Source organism: Megalobrama amblycephala, linkage group LG16 (assembly GCF_018812025.1).
Source record: "Megalobrama amblycephala isolate DHTTF-2021 linkage group LG16, ASM1881202v1, whole genome shotgun sequence".
In the NCBI taxonomy this organism is placed as follows: domain Eukaryota; kingdom Metazoa; phylum Chordata; class Actinopteri; order Cypriniformes; family Xenocyprididae; genus Megalobrama; species Megalobrama amblycephala.
Window position 1 is genome coordinate 14,290,646 of NC_063059.1, and position 16,439 is coordinate 14,307,084.

Consider the following 16,439-nt stretch of genomic DNA (forward strand, 5'->3'; position numbering starts at 1 on the left):
AAATATAGGTTATTTATCCATGTTATTTGACAGTTTCCCTAATGCATCTGTACATTATTCTATACACATTATTTAGCTTGTGAAATGACAGTTTCACAATTGATAGTTAAAGACAAAAGATTTGGTTTTTGAGCCACCAAATTGTCTTCTTGGTATTTGCATTAACAAAGTTGTTTTTTTAACTCTTATTTTGAATCAAATGCTACAGATGTCGCAGTTATGTTATACTTTTGATTTTATAAAAATAGGATGACTAGAAATATTACCAAACTCTCAACTGTTAGCTTCTTTACCATGAGAAACTGAGATTGTAGAGCAGATGGAGTTGTTAGAGTCGATGAGTTTAAGCCACAGAGATTTAGATTTCATTACAATGCCCTAGAAGTGAGGTTATAGTCAAGTTTTCTGATACATTTTTCAATAAAACTTCAAATCACCAAAACTTTTCAATGTGATAAACATCTGATGAACTACAGAATAAAAACATCACATGTTGAACAGCATGGTAACAGGGTTGAGGGAAACTTTTATTACGAACACTGGTATAATTAAATTGCCATGTTATACATGTACAGCAACTAACCGCTTTACAAAAAAGCAAGTAATACAATATCACATATATTTACACTTGTATTTATATACCTTCCGATTTTACACAAACATATTTACAGGTGACAGATACATTGTTTACAGATGACCAATGCAATTAAAAATCTGGCAAATGCATCAGACAAACACACATCTTGAATTATATAAAATAAACCACTTTTTAAGTCTGTTTATGATGAGTACATAAGACAGTTTAATTACATATGCAATTTAAAAGGCTTAGGGGCATGTCATGTGTCTAACCGCTGTCGTGGCAGTCAAGACTGTGCCTTCATTATGGTCTTAAAGTATTGAAATATCAGATTAGGTCAGTTTTAGATTGGTAGTAGCAATGCAACATCTAAGATTCAAGAGAAAGGATTTATATTCTTGTTATTCAGAGTAATGGACGCAAAAAAAGAGGGCAAATCTTGCACTTCAAACACTCAATTGGGTCATTTACGTTCCTTCAGATTTTCAATTTGCTTTAAAAAAAAAAAAAAAAATGCATTTGACACGGATTGATGCGAAATTCACCATTACGACATGTAAAGCAGGAATAAACATTTCAAGTTTCATTTTTGATCATAACAAAACACTGATCTGAAATCTGCTTAGTGCCCTAAAATAACTACAAGTCAGGATGAATGTACATTTTTGGATCTGCAGGAGAGTACGGCTGTAAAACAAAGAAAAATGTAAAATAAATCTCCAGATAAAATGGAAAAATGACATCGATTTGGTCCCAATTTTAAGTGTGAAACATCAGGTACTCATGTATTTCAAAGCAATCTTTTCAAAAACATAAAATTAAAATTATGCATAAATATTCCGTCCTCAAACATTTGGCAGGTACCCTTCTTTAGTAATACAAGTTTCCCTTTCATAAGAATTTCAAAGAGCAAACACATGTACTTTGAGTTTGTTACTAGGTACACTACCATTCCTCCTTGTAGATTTGCAGATTGACGTAATAATGACAGAAAAATAATGCAGAAAACAAATATTGCACACAAAAATCGGCCACTTCAATTTTGACGGCTAATGGCATCTTAATTCAAACTTAAATGGCACTTAAAATGTTTAATTTAGCGATTCACTGGTTAGGTGCCAAGTGAGAAAACAATTACATTAAATGCCAAAAACGTTGTTACAAAGCTAGTGAGAACTGTATGGAAGAAATAATTATTTTAAGGCATACAACATAGACTAGACAGACATAAAAAGATACAAAATGGAGTTCACAACAGTTTCCCCTCACAATATTGCAAACTAGTCTTTGGTGCAGTGTTACTATGTCAGCGTGTGGTGGGATTGGGATTTCTGTGCCGTACGTGAGCCGTTAGTGAGACGGGAACAGGGGAAGGTAAAAGTGTGCACGGATATTTCCTGATCACACACTTTAATCATGTGCAATTTGTACACACATATAGTGTTCAACGAAACAAATAAAAAAAGAACATATTGCACCACAGTGAGACGATGAATATTAATGCCAATTTGTCGTGTTTGATTTGTGCATTTTGGGAAAATACTACATACGGATAACATACTCATCCGCTGAATCGTTTTCGACGACTGATGATATAACGATCGCAAAGCAAACCTTCATGTGACTCCGAAAAGATTATCTACATTTACAGAATAAATATTTAGATGCTGCAATATGATATTCTCATATTTCATAGTCACATGGTACTGTTTACATATGGTAAATGTTAAAGCCGCAACACATTTTCATAATTAGTACCTGTTTTCCCTTCCTTAGCAAGGTCTTGCCTATTTTACAAACTATACACAGCTGAAAACCCTGACAAAGGCACACAATGGATAAAATAAGAACCCAAAACATGTGATCGTTATTATCGTCAATAGTATAGTACACGTATCATCTTTCTGTGTATACACCTGGATCACCATCCAGATTTCAAGCCTGTGGATATCAGGACAGGACAGGCCGCATATCCATCCCATGGCGGGTCCAGGACTAAATGGAAAAAGGCCGGATACCGAGCCAAGATAATGAGCCTGCGAGTCTCCACACGGTTGGTCAACTGTTTGCTGTAGTGGTTAATCAGATCAGTTTCTCATTTATGTGTTTCTTTCAGACATCAATGAGGACATAATCTCAAGTTTGTGCAAAACGAAGAGTGGACGCCTCAATTTAGCATTTCAATGTGGTCAGTCCCAAGACATTTTTGATGTTGAGTGCAACACGGAGAGTTCAGTGCATTCTCCAGACTAGTTCATTTAGGCAAGTATGTGGCAAGCTTCAACTGGTATATATAAAAAAAAAAAACACTCAAGCGGTTCTTCAATGCAAGAACCTTGTTAAACCGGACGACGGAAAACAAAAAGGATTCGTGGAGAAGAATGATGGCCGCGGAGTAGGTAGAAACGCATCAAATCTTCTCAGACGATCTTTTTGATGCTTGGCCGTTTGAAGCTGCCTGCACTGCGCTGCTTCTGTACCTGGCTGGCTGACCCGTGTCGCGTTCGCCCACTGGTGGAGAGGCTCGAGGTGGGAGAAATCTCAACGTTCTCCTTGTCGATGCCTGCAGGAGAGAGATGTTATGTAACACCACTGAATCGCAACTTTGAGTGCATAACTGTAGCCTATTTCGTATTTAAAACCTTAAAATTGAATCAATTACCTTCACAATATTTTATCTAAATTTAAATTTATCAAAAGCAAAAAATATTTTCAAACAATAACTACAGGGTCAAGATTTTACAGACATGCTTTGATATGGAGTCTGGCTGTAAATACACGTAGTGATCAGTAGGTGTCTCAGTGCACAACATTATCACACTGAGGAGAACGTCTCATGTAGGGATCCTGTTCATGATACAAGTGTGAGACATGAGTGTGCTTTTAAAATGTGCCTGTTGTTCTTGTGTCAATTATTAAAAGGTCTATATCAGTATTACTATTCTCATAGGTTCAAATTCCCCAACTATAATAAAATAAATAAACAAACTATAAAAGGCTTTTCACACTGGGTTAATGTCTTTAACATTTCACACTTTTTAAAGGCTCTTAACAGCTTTTAACCTTGGATTATGGTGCCTTGCTCGGTGCTAAATCTGAATTGTGGAAAACCATGTGGTCCTGTAATAGACAGGTAATCATAAACTGCCTTAAATATAAATTTTAAAAATAATTAATTATTTGTAATGATATATACAGTATTTATATATTTCAAATAACAAATATTTATTTAATTTTAATTTTATTTTTTTGTGTAGTGTATGCATGTGGATTTGTATGTACATACACGTCCACATGCATGTACTACACGGAAATAAAATATATATAAAAATACAAATGCATCCTTTGGGTAGCATTACAATATATGATCACGCTCTCATTCATGCAAATGCGTTTAAACCATTTAAGCGTGCCAAAAGAGAAAAAGAGAATGCGCTGTCTGTGAATGTCCTGTCACACACACGACGCACAGAAAGATGCGCCAGTATCGTGCGCATGGACAGTGCACCATAATCGAGTTCTCTGTCACGCTTGAACGAACAATAACACGCACAATAATGCCAAAAATATCTGTTTTGTTGAGTATCCTCATAAGAGCAGCCTTGAGTTAAATAAATTCTTAGCCGAAAGTAAAGAGCTGTGAGAAAGTGAGATCCGTGTCATGTGCAGCAGCGGCAGCTCTTAAAGGGACAGCGACTAATGTCATTAAAGATAATGAAAGAACAAAGGTAACAGAGAAAATTACTCACTGCTCTTGACTAAAGAACTTTTGTAGCTTTAATAATGATTATCTATATTTAATTTAGGCTATAAATCATGCAGTGCAGACTGTTTGGTGCAAACTTTATTCAATTTCTGTATTTTTCCTATCTGTTAGACAGGTAGGAAAGGCACACGTAAATATGACATTTATTATGGGTTTATGTGAGGATTGTTCTAAGTTCACTTAAATTAAAAGTGGTTATATTTTTGAAGCCTAATAAATGTAAAAAAAAAAATAAAAAATGATATAGCTTTCAGTTACACTAATGTTGAATGACTATAATTCATGTTTAAAATTGGGGAAAAAATAAATTTCATCGAGACATCAATAGCAGTATTAGCATCAGTGATACTGGCCTTCATTCATAAACAGATGCCATTAAACAAGTTTTTAAAATATACTTTCATGTTGTTTCTTTATGTTGTTTTAATTTGGAGATTAACTGTGAAATCATTACATTATAAAACGTATAAAAACTTAAGTAATATTTTGGACTACTCTCGCTAACCGTAAAGATTCCTGAGGAACACACACTGTTTCGCAATAGCAAAAAGGGTCTTGGTGTATTTTTGGCAAATGGTGTTTTTAATTGTGATTAATCAAAGAAAAAATGTGTGATTAATCGAGTTAATTTTTTTTAATCGATTGACGGCAATAATACATACATACACATATATACACACAGTATATATATATATATATATATATATATATATATATATATATATATATATATATATATATATATATATATATATACACACACACACATACACACACACACACGTACGTGCTGGTCATATAATTAGAATATCATCAAAAAGTTGATTTATTTCACTAATTCCATTCAAAAAGTGAAACTTGTATATTATATTCATTCATTACACACAGACTGATATATTTCAAATGTTTATTTCTTTTAATTTTGATGATTATAACTGACAACTTAAGGAAAATCCCAAATTCAGTATCTCAGAAAATTTGAATATTGTGAAAAGGTTCAATATTGAAGACACCTGGGTGCCACACTCTAATCAGCTAATTAACTCAAAACACCTGCAAAGGCCTTTAAATGGTCTCTCAGTCTAGTTCTGTAGGCTACACAATCATGGGGAAGACTGCTTGACTTGACAGTTGTCCAAAAGACGACCATTGACACCTTGCACAAGGAGGGCAAGACACAAAAGGTCACTGCAAAAGAGGCTGGCTGTTCACAGAGCTCTGTGTCCAAGCACATTAATAGAGAAGGAGAAGGGAAGGAAAAGATGTGGTAGAAAAAAAGTGTACAAGCAATAGGGATAACCGCACCCTGGAGAGGATTGTGAAACAAAACCCATTTCAAAAATGTGGGGGAGATTCACAAAGAGTGGACTGCAGCTGGAGTCAGTGCTTCAAGAACCACTACGCACAGACGTACGCAAGACATGGGTTTCAGCTGTCGCATTCCTTGTGTCAAGCCACTCTTGAACAACAGACAGCGTCAGAAGCGTCTCGCCTGGGCTAAAGACAAAAAGGACTGGACTGCTGCTGAGTGGTCCAAAGTTATGTTCTCTGATGAAAGTAAATTTTGCATTTCCTTTGGAAATCAGGGTCCCAGAGTCTGGAGGAAGAGAGGAGAGGCACACAATCCACGTTGCTTTGAGGTCCAGTGTAAAGTTTCCACAGTCAGTGATTGGTTTGGGGTGCCATGTCATCTGCTTGGTGTTGGTCCACTGTGTTTTCTGAGGTCCAAGGTCAACCCAGCCGTATACCAGGAAGTTTTAGAGCACTTCATGCTTCCTGCTGCTGACCAACTTTATGGAGATGCAGATTTCATTTTCCAACAGGACTTGGCACCTGCACACAGTGCCAAAGCTACCAGTACCTGGTTTAAGGACCATGGTATCCCTGTTCTTAATTGGCCAGCAAAACTCGCCTGACCTTAACCCCACAGAAAATCTATGGGGTATTGTGAAGAGGAAGATGCGATATGCCAGACCCAACAATGCAGAAGAGCTGAAGACCACTATCAGAGCAACCTGGGCTCTCATAACACCTGAGCAGTGCCACAGACTGATCGACTCCATGCCACGCTGCATTGCTTGCAGTAATTCAGGCAAAAGGAGCCCCAACTAAGTATTGAATGCTGTACATGCTCATACTTTTCATGTTCATACTTTTCAGTTGGCCAAGATTTCTAAAAATCCTTTCTTTGTATTGGTCTTAAGTAATATTCTAATTTTCTGAGATACTGAATTTGGGATTTTCCTTAGTTGTCAGTTATAATCATCAAAATTAAAAGAAATAAACATTTGAAATATATTCAGTCTGTGTGTAATGAAATGAATAATAATATAGATATAAAAAGTTTCACTTTTTGAATGGAATTAGTGAAATAAATCAACTTTTTGATGATATTCTAATTATATGACCAGCACCTGTACACACACACATATATATGGTAGTCCCCTTTACAATATATAAGGTTCTTACAATTCCTTAAGTAATTATAAGGTTCTATCTGACATTTTAGAAAATAAAAAGGTTCTATCTACAAAGCTGAATGGAATATATATATATATATATATATATATATATATATATATATATATATATATATATATATATATATATACACATTATATAATACAAGAATTATAATTATTTTTAATTAAAATGATATTAAATTAAGAATAATAAAATATTTTGATTTTTTTTTAAACATTTATTATAAATTAAAAAAAATAAGAGAGGTAAGTATCCAAGCGTTAAGTAACTAAGGGTTAAACAATGGCACAATTTCAAGTGTGAAAAGCCTTTAACGATGCTTTTAAAACTGCAAATGTTCCTCAGCTGTGTATGTAAGTGTTTGGCTAATAACAGGCCCTTGTGATCTCTCTTCACAGTTCCTGTTAAAGTAGCCCCTCTTGCTTTGATCTCACAGTAGCATCTACTACTGACTCCAGCAGCAGATTTACAATTCAAACACTCTACGAATGGCAGCAACTGCTTTTTTCACACAACGGAGGTCGATGAGTACCTGGGAGGACGAGGTGAGGTGGGAATACAGCCGACTTAGAGCAAGGCAGACAGGCTTCACACAGAGAGAGTAGGAAAAAAAAAAAAAAAAAAAAAAAGACATGAGTGACACATTCACAACTCAAAAGAGGACAGGAAGGACAGATGAATGGAAGAAACAGGAAATCAAAATAAAAAAATGGCAGCTTACAGATATATCTGACTGCATTTTACTCTTAACGTTCTGCTGAATAGTGAAGCTAAGAAGCAGTTGATATTAGCTCAAAAAGCAGATTAAATTTATATCAAAAGAAGAAATTAGTGAGAAGGAATGTGATTTAGACATTCACTTAAGTGCTTTCTGGATCATCTAATGACTTCTGTTACATATATGTGTATATAGAAATACCTCCATTATGAATATACACCCTTTAACGGCCAATTTAAACTGAATAGTATCACACTGCCACCACTGAAAAAAAGTAAAGACAAGAAATAGGCACTTAAATAAGTTACCACAGTTTGCAAACTATAGAACTGGACATTAATTGCCCAACACAGCTCTATAGTTTAGGTTTGTACCAGCTGTTTTCGGTGGCACCTCCTCTGTGGTTCGTGGATGGGAGAGAGTTGGGGACCGTCTATAAACTATAGGGCCCTCTGAACCGACAGCACATTCCCAATGAAAAGGAGACAGAATGCAGTGAGGTTAATGAAGATACAAACGCAAAGCAAAGGTGTCAAATGCACACACAACCACTGTCAAAGCCCTGCACGGTGGTCTAGTCTTTGTCTTGCACATCTAGCAAAGCCCGAGAAACTGTAAACTGGCGAACGCTTTTAGATATGAAAGCAGACAGAAAAGCGCTGACGACTGCGATTCCAAACAGCAGCGTAGCTACAGCTGTTACTGGTGTTATTTTTTTATGCTAGGGAATGTTGCAATGATATTATGAGTGTGACGTGTGAAGTTAAGTGAGCGACTACGTACTAATTTGCATCTACATGTGTGAATTAGGGAATGAGTGTGCGTACGACGCAGGAAGTGAGCACTGACCTGGTGAGTGCTGTGAGGTGGCGAGGGATGTCATGGAGTTGGACAGGTTGAGGTTGGCCGTGATGCTGAGCTGACTCTGGACGGTGGGCGGATACGGAGAGGTGGGTGTGCGTAGTGACTCCTCCCCTCCTTCTTCCTCAATGCCAGGAAGGTAGGTGTCAATCAAAGCATCTAGGAATTTAACCACGAGCTCGGCATAGTCTGGAATTTGGGTTTGCTGTTGAAGAAAGTAAAAGCAGGTGTGATTAATAATCAGTTAGCATTATCATGTTTGGTCCTTAGTAAGGGCTGGGAGAATAAGTCAATTCATCTTGGTTCGTGGATCGATTCTGGAGATTTTCCGAATGCATTGAGATTCTATCTCGACTTGATTCTGAGCTTAGTTTTTAACAGCACATGGTGCTCTAATTTTTAAAGGGTTAGTTCACCCAAAAATGAAAATATTGTAATTTATTACTCACCAGGGTACCCCCAGGATCCTCCAAATGAAATTCAAGGCTTTTTAAGACCTTTTTAATACCATTTTAAATGAAATTCAATGCCAACTTCGTACCCATTCTGACAGAAGTATGAGGGGAAAATGTCAAATCTGTATAAATTTTGAACCCTAGAAAATAATTAATTCGGCATATATTTTTATACCTACTATAAATATTTTATTTACCATAGGCCTACTAAATGTAAACAGCAGTGTCTCTCTCATTGTTACAGAGTGTAATATAATTATATAGGCTAATACTATGATGTAATTGATGTAATACTACTAATGTAATTGATGTAATACTACTAATATTGTTCTGGCGAAACAGAGGGGACGGGGTGGCGTCTGTTAAGAGATGTGATTGGGCCACCCCAGTGTCAGTATGGAAAATGAACCAATGGGCCGCTGTCCCTGCTTTATGGGCTGGTCGTTGGCCAATTTTATGTTTATTAAAAAAAATCATATCATATAGCGGCCCCGCCCTCAAGTGCGTCGGCCCACCGGGCATTTGCCCGGTATGCCAGATTACCAGTCCAGGCCTGCTCACATCCAACAAGGTGCATGGAATAAAAAAAATTAGTAATTTAGGAACAAAACCAGCAACACTAATAGATGCCATGGAGGGGTCAGAAATAAACAAAAAACTGAAGCTATATATATCAACTTTATTTTGCCAAAAAATAAAAATCTCTCATTGTTATTAGTTTTTAACATTTAGTGGAAGTAGGCTGTTTTCCTTTACTTCATGCTAGCTTAAATAAAATTAAAATCTTGCACTGAACAACACTGTACAGAACAAATACAACCCTTGAATACATTTGTACACTCTTCTGTTTCTTGACATGGTAGCATCGGACGCGTTTCGGTGATTTAAAACGACGCTCGTGACTTAAAGTCGAGTGCTTTTACTGTAATTTAGGCAAGCGCGCTCATAATAGAAGCGACGCGGTTGAGAGCGCGGCTCATGGTTGCATAGCAACGACAGACGCCACGGGAGCGAAAGCGCATTGAAAAGGAGGAGAATGCCGGCGCGGCCGCGTATGTGACGCGTACTAGAGAATAATAATTATAATAATAATAATAATAATAATTTAGCGGGCCGGATTATGTTTTATTTTTGAGATCAGTTGCGGGCCGTAAATGGCCCGCGGGCCGGCAGTTTGAGACCACTGGACTAGACTATCACAGAACGCTGACACAATCAGCTACCCAATGATGATTTTCATTCAATCCGAGCACAGATATTGACTCGTATTACTTGTATAATACTCGTACTCGGCAGAAGTGCTTTATCCGTACCGGATACTCGTTTCAGCCGAGTATCCGGCTCATCTCTAGTAATTTACCTCACTTGCCTAGTAACCATAGTGACGGGTGCGCGAGCTTTCGCGCTTACTGCTATGACGTGGAGCGCGAGGTGCACTCAACATTACGCTGCATGAATTTTTAATTAGCCTACACTAGTAACAGTTCATTTTGTTACGGTATGAACTTAATCCTAGGAAAAGTAAAAAAAAAAAAAAAAAAAAAAAAAAGACCTTTGTAACGAAATCCAAGACTTTGTATACCAAATTCAAGGGTATTAAGGCCTTAATTTTAGATTATCAAATTTAAGACTTTTTCAATGCTTTTAAGACCCCGCGGGTACCCTGCTCACCCTCATGCCTCGAGCATAATGAATCAGCGTATCGAATCGTGAGTCAAACTGCCAAACTGCTGAAATCACGTGACTTTGGCGCTCCGAACAGCTGATTCGACACGCTGATTCATTTATGCTCCGAAGCTTCCTGAAGCACTGTTTTGAAATCAGCCATCACTATATAAGTCATTATTTTGTTTCTTTTGGCGCACCAAAAATATTCTCGTCACTTTATAATATTAATATTGAACCACTGTACTCACATGAACTGATTTAAATATGTTTTTAGTACCTTTATGGATCTTGAGAGAGGAAATGTCATTGCTGGCTACGGAGGCCTCACTGAGCCATCGGATTTCAACAAAAATATCTTAATTTGTGTTCCGAAGATTAATGAAGGTCAATGTAAATCTGAGGGATATTTTTCCTTTAACAGCATGCTCAAATGCTCACGAAGAAGAGCGCTTGTGCATCTGGTTGTGTACTTGCACTTCAGGATTCTTTTATTCGGAAAATCTCAGAATTGATCCAGAATCATTTCTCGATTCGCGATTCATCGATTTATTGTCCCAGCCCTAGTCCTTAGATATATTTGCGCAATAGCAATAGTGGCAAACTGTAATGACTGGAACAACCTAGATCTTTAGGATTCCTGTGGTGAAAATAAGCTGTAATGATTCTACCCATTATTGGCAGTCAACAACATTCAAGAGATTTTAAGGTCAGGGTTCAACAATAAGGATGTCAGGCCAATGTGGGATATTTTTGGGCCAGTTGACAGAAGTAACTTGCACTTTTGGGCCAGTGGTTATCTTCCTACATTCCATTAGGTTCCAACATCAGTTTGAATGTTGACCAGTTCTTTGTTTTCCAGCAATGCATTACATTATTTTCAAGCATTTAGCAATTTATAGCTGTCATGGAATTATAAGTTACATTATTCAAGGTATGACAGCATATTAAAACAGGATTTTTTTTTTTTTTTTGTATAGTAAACTCAATTTAACCCTCTACTGCACACGTTGATGGCACATGAAAAAAAAATTGGGTTAATTTGGAAACATTTCATTGATAAAAAAACCCCAAAACATTACCCTCCAACCTCCCCCCACCCAAAAATATTTTTCGTGGCCTCAGGGCAACGTTGTGCAACAATGATATAGAATCATAGAGAAAATTATCACAAGACAATGCTCAGAGAGGATTTTTTTTCCCCAAAAAATGTCAAGAAATCATTAAAGGTGCTCTAAGTGATGTCACGCGTTTTTAGGCCAAAACATTTTTTGTCACATACAGCAAACATCTCCTCACTATCTGCTAGCTGCCTGTCCCCTGAACACACTGTAAAAAAACGCGGTCTCTGTAGTCGCCAGAAGCTCCAAAAATGGCCATAAAAACAAACTGGTGCAGCCTGGACCACAAAACATAATAAACATGCTCCAGCCAATAACCGACAAGAATGATTTTAAATGCGCGTTCATGACTGTTTCAGGAAGCACGGAGGGGAGGGGGAGGAGGAGGAGGAGGGAGGGTCTAGCTAGCCTCTGTTTTGTTTGACAACACATTGAACGTCAACAGGAAGTTACTCCACCCAGGATCACTTAGAGCACCTTTAAGTAAAAAGGGAAAAACACATGAAAGACATTGATATGTTGAATTTGAAACATGCATAGGTTTGCATCATGTAGTGTGTCATGTCATATAATGTACTTCATGTAGTAAGATTTCACTCCGTATGAAACTTCAAAAAGCAGTTCTTCTCTGCTGTGAAATAGAGGTGTATGTCACTTTGGGTGTTCCTGCACACCCAGGAACCCTGCATCTTCCCTTCTTATAACACATTATTGCCAATGTGAGGTACTGTCCAAAACCTCCTCGAAAAGTACCCTTTATCGCACGTTGCCCAGAGGCAACGAAAAGAAAAACTGAATTTCTGAACATGCAAAATAAAAAAAACTTCATAAAACCTGACAAAAGGCTTCTCTACACCTTCATACACACACACACACGCTTTTTTATGTACAGTTCATGTCATTTTAAATAAGATTACTAAAGCAAATAATCGTGTCTTCTTCTCACACCATGTGCTCTTGTTACCATGTGTCAGAACAGGATGTGTCCCACCTTCAAATGGTGCTTGATAGTGACTCCCACACCTTACTGGACTGTTCTTTGGTACTTTCTCAACCTTTCTAATTGGTTGTAATCATTTAAAGAAAAATGTACTAAACATAGGGCTTAAGAAAACTTTCCGCTGCCTAAGGGCAATGCTGTGCTGTCCAGTACATAAGAAAAAATGTTTGCTAAAAATTAATAACAAACAATAATTTATATAATACATTTTATATAATAAATCTTAAAAGTGCACTGTGTAAATTTTAGGGGGATCTATTGACAGAAAAGCAATATAATATACATAACTATGTTTTCAGTGGTGTATAAAGATCTTACATAATGAACCGTTATGTTTTTATTACCTTGGAATGAGCCATTTCTATCTCGTACACCGCGGGTCCCCTTACGTGTTAAGTCGCCATTTTGCGCTGGCTTGTTTTTTCTACAGTAGCCCTAAACTGACAAACTTCGCTACAGATCGCGTTTGCTTGACTGGCTACTCTCTGCTGTCTCAGATGATGACATTTTTGTCCTGTGTTGGCCACTGTAGCTTCTCTATAATGCAATTCGCTACCTCACCGCTAGATGCCGCTAAAATTACACACTGAACCTTGAAGTTTTGTGATGAAGTCAGTTAATATATTGGCCAGGCAAGTAAAACTCAGAATTAGTGTTCTGACAACCAAATAAATTTCCAAGCACATAAAAATGTGTTTAAAAATATATAATTATTGAATTAATATAAAAGAAATTGAATTTTAGGTAACACTTTGCTATGGGGAACAAATATTCACTATTAACTATGACTTTTGCCTCAATATACTCCTAATTTACTGCTTATTAATAGTTAGTAAAGTTTAGGTATGGGGTAGGATTTAGGGGTATAGAATATGGTCATTCAGAAAAAGGCATTAATATGTGCTTTATAAATACTTATAAACTCCCAATATACAAGCTAATAAGCAACTAGTTAGAAATGAGAATTGTTCCCCATACTGTTACTGAATTTTAAAGTGATTAATATAATACTTTAAATATTAAAACATGTTACAGTGAAAATATTGGCAGGGCAAGTAAAAATCTGCATTATGACAAGGCTAGAGGAAACAAATCATTATTGCTGAGCCATGAAAGAGAGAAAACACTTCCTTCAGCAAGGGATACATAAGCAATACATCTCTGTCATTTATGTCTTCTTAAACCGCACAGCCAGAACTGTGGGAGAGTAACGGGCCGGAGACACCGGATGGGCGCGGGAGATGTTTGGGAAAGGCGTTTTGGTCAATAAATCTAGAAAGCGGCAGAGAGACCGCAGCACACAATTCCTTCACTGCACTCCTTTGGAAAATGAAAAAAGTTTATGGAGCAGTTAATCATACCTTAGAGAAGGGTCCGGCAAACCTCCAAAGGCCGTTGAAACCGAAGCCTGTGAGACAGAGAGAGATAAGTGACAGCAGAGGTGGAGAGTTGAGAGATAAAAAAGGGGAATTGGTCAGACATCTGAAGGTAAAGTAACACTAAACAAGATGTTTTATGTGATAAAAAACCCTCTAAACTAGGGTTGTCAATACTTAACTTTTTTTAGTATTTATAGGCATAATTTCACAATGCACAATTCAACAATAACTAACAATGAATTTGAAATAATAATACTAAATTAATGCATTAAGTTGAAAGCCCTACTTTTGAGATAAAGAAATCTGAATGTTAATAAATGACTGTAGGAATTGGCACGAGGCTTTACTCTGCAAGCAGGAAGGCTGGTATTGAGGGGGAGACTCCTCATGATAGACCACGTTCTGAATGATGCCGTGGACGGGGTTCAGGAGGTTGGGGTCCTGGCACATGGACAGGACAGTGCTTAACTTGGAGTCCAACAGGTTGTGGCTATGATGAAAATGACAAAGGTAGAATGAATGTCGAACTACAGGGCCAATACCAAATATACAACTAACAAGATAATTATCGTGAATGTTGCAAAAGCTAATGACTGAAGATTATCCAAGCGGACCTGAAAAGCTTGTTGCTAGGTAGGTGTAGTACAAGTCAAATTTCAAATTCAAATATTTTCTCATGGTATTCAGTAGGCTAGTGGATTGTTTTTAAATTGCGTTTTATATGTATTACACTCAGGCCAAATATACCCATGGGTATGAATCACTGTGATTATAGTGACAACTATGAACCATGACGTAGGCTGTAATTACACAGAATTAGTAATGAAAGTTTCCTTGTATTTAAGTAAATATTTCCTTGTATTTCAAGAGAAATTAATCTCAGGCATTAACAAAAATTGTGGCATTGTTTCCATAGCTAGTGTATATATAAACACTTCAATTACACAAACACGCACTACCACTCAAAATTCTGTGGTCAGTAAAATGTTTGTTGTTGTTGAAAAAAAAATTAGTACTTTTATTCAGCAAGGATGCATTAAATTGATCAAAAGCGACAGTAAAGACATTCATAATGTAACAAAAGATTGCCATTTTTAATAAATGCTGTTCTTTTGAACTTTGTATTCATCAAAGAATCCTGGTTTGCAATCACAGGAATTAATTACATTTTAAAATAAAATATAAAAGTTATTGTTGTAATAACATTTGACAATATTACAGTTTTTTTTGTAAACTGTATTTAGTTTTCTAATATTACATTTGTATTTTCAGAACAAAGGTCCAAAAAGGAAACGATAATACGGTATACCGAATGTATAAAAATAAGGTAAATATTACAGTTTTTACTGCATTTTTCATCAAATAAATGCAGCCTTGGTGCATTTCCAAAAATCTTACCGATCCCAAACTGAACAATAACGTTCAAGTATCAAGTATTATAGCCAAGTAATTTATAAACAATATATTTATTTATATTGTTTATTTATATAAACAATATAATTATATTTTTATTTGTTTATTTATATAAATAAATATTTATTTTACAATAGTAATAAATAAAAAATAAAAAATAAATAATATTATATATTTTCAATTATTTTATTTTTATATATATATATATATATATATATATATATATATATATATATACATTTTAAATATTTTTTAAACATGAAAACTGTTTGATAGTTAAAAAAAAAATAAAATACTGAAATCTAAAAAATAAATAAATAAATAAAAATTTGTTTTCACTTTGGCTCAAGGTAAACAGAGCTGCATAACCCATAACCCATGCTTATTTCTATTCTCTATGAGTTTATTCTATTCCATTCGCTGAAAAACAAGGTCAACATTTAACCTTGAATCTTGTGAAATGTATTTAGCGACAGAAACAGTCTAATAGATCTTGACTGAGTGATGTGTTGGTATATAATAATGCAGACACTCACACTACTGGAAAGACCTTGGGGAAGACCACACTGGCCTCAGCCAAATACTCGTACAGGATCCTCTGATGAAACTCATCCGTAGTATATTTCACCAGTGTGGCCTGCAATAAAAATTAAAACTTTGCTATACTACAGTACATGATGTATAAAAAAAATGTCATATAGCTTGAAAAAGAAAATGAATCATCTTTATTCAACTTTCATGTGCTACAAAGAAAATGCAAAAAAAACTTTCTATATACAATTTCTAACGTAATTCCACCTGCAAGAGGATTTAAAGCACAAGATCATGTGCAAAGGAAAGTCATATGGAGCACACACCAGTACAGTTAGGAGCAGCGTCTGGATCTTCGGATCTGTGAGAACGTTCTCATCCAGGAGGACGTTGGATTCGGACACAGACACTTTGCGTAAATGGGAGTTGGCTATTCTCTGGGTTTCTGGAATGAAGAAGAGCTGTT

The 16,439-nt window shown here is 36.2% G+C and overlaps 1 protein-coding gene across 2 annotated transcripts in view; it reads right to left on the bottom strand.

Annotated features, from left to right (window-relative positions):
• Window positions 1-506: 506 nt before the first annotated feature.
• The window catches only part of nf1a (neurofibromin 1a), a 92,516-nt gene continuing 76,583 nt past the window's right edge, over window positions 507-16,439 (bottom strand). The window contains exons 52-59 of one of the 2 annotated variants that reach the window (XM_048159933.1): window positions 16,300-16,418; window positions 15,979-16,079; window positions 14,377-14,519; window positions 14,012-14,058; window positions 8,398-8,614; window positions 7,923-8,000; window positions 7,363-7,416; window positions 507-3,143 (exon numbers count right to left, since the gene is read on the bottom strand). In XM_048159933.1, the coding sequence (XP_048015890.1) occupies window positions 3,001-3,143; window positions 7,363-7,416; window positions 7,923-8,000; window positions 8,398-8,614; window positions 14,012-14,058; window positions 14,377-14,519; window positions 15,979-16,079; window positions 16,300-16,418 (902 nt within the window). In that variant the 3' untranslated portion in view covers window positions 507-3,000. The remainder of the gene's footprint in view (window positions 3,144-7,362; window positions 7,417-7,922; window positions 8,001-8,397; window positions 8,615-14,011; window positions 14,059-14,376; window positions 14,520-15,978; window positions 16,080-16,299; window positions 16,419-16,439) is intronic. The other variant, XM_048159936.1, reaches the window with a different exon arrangement.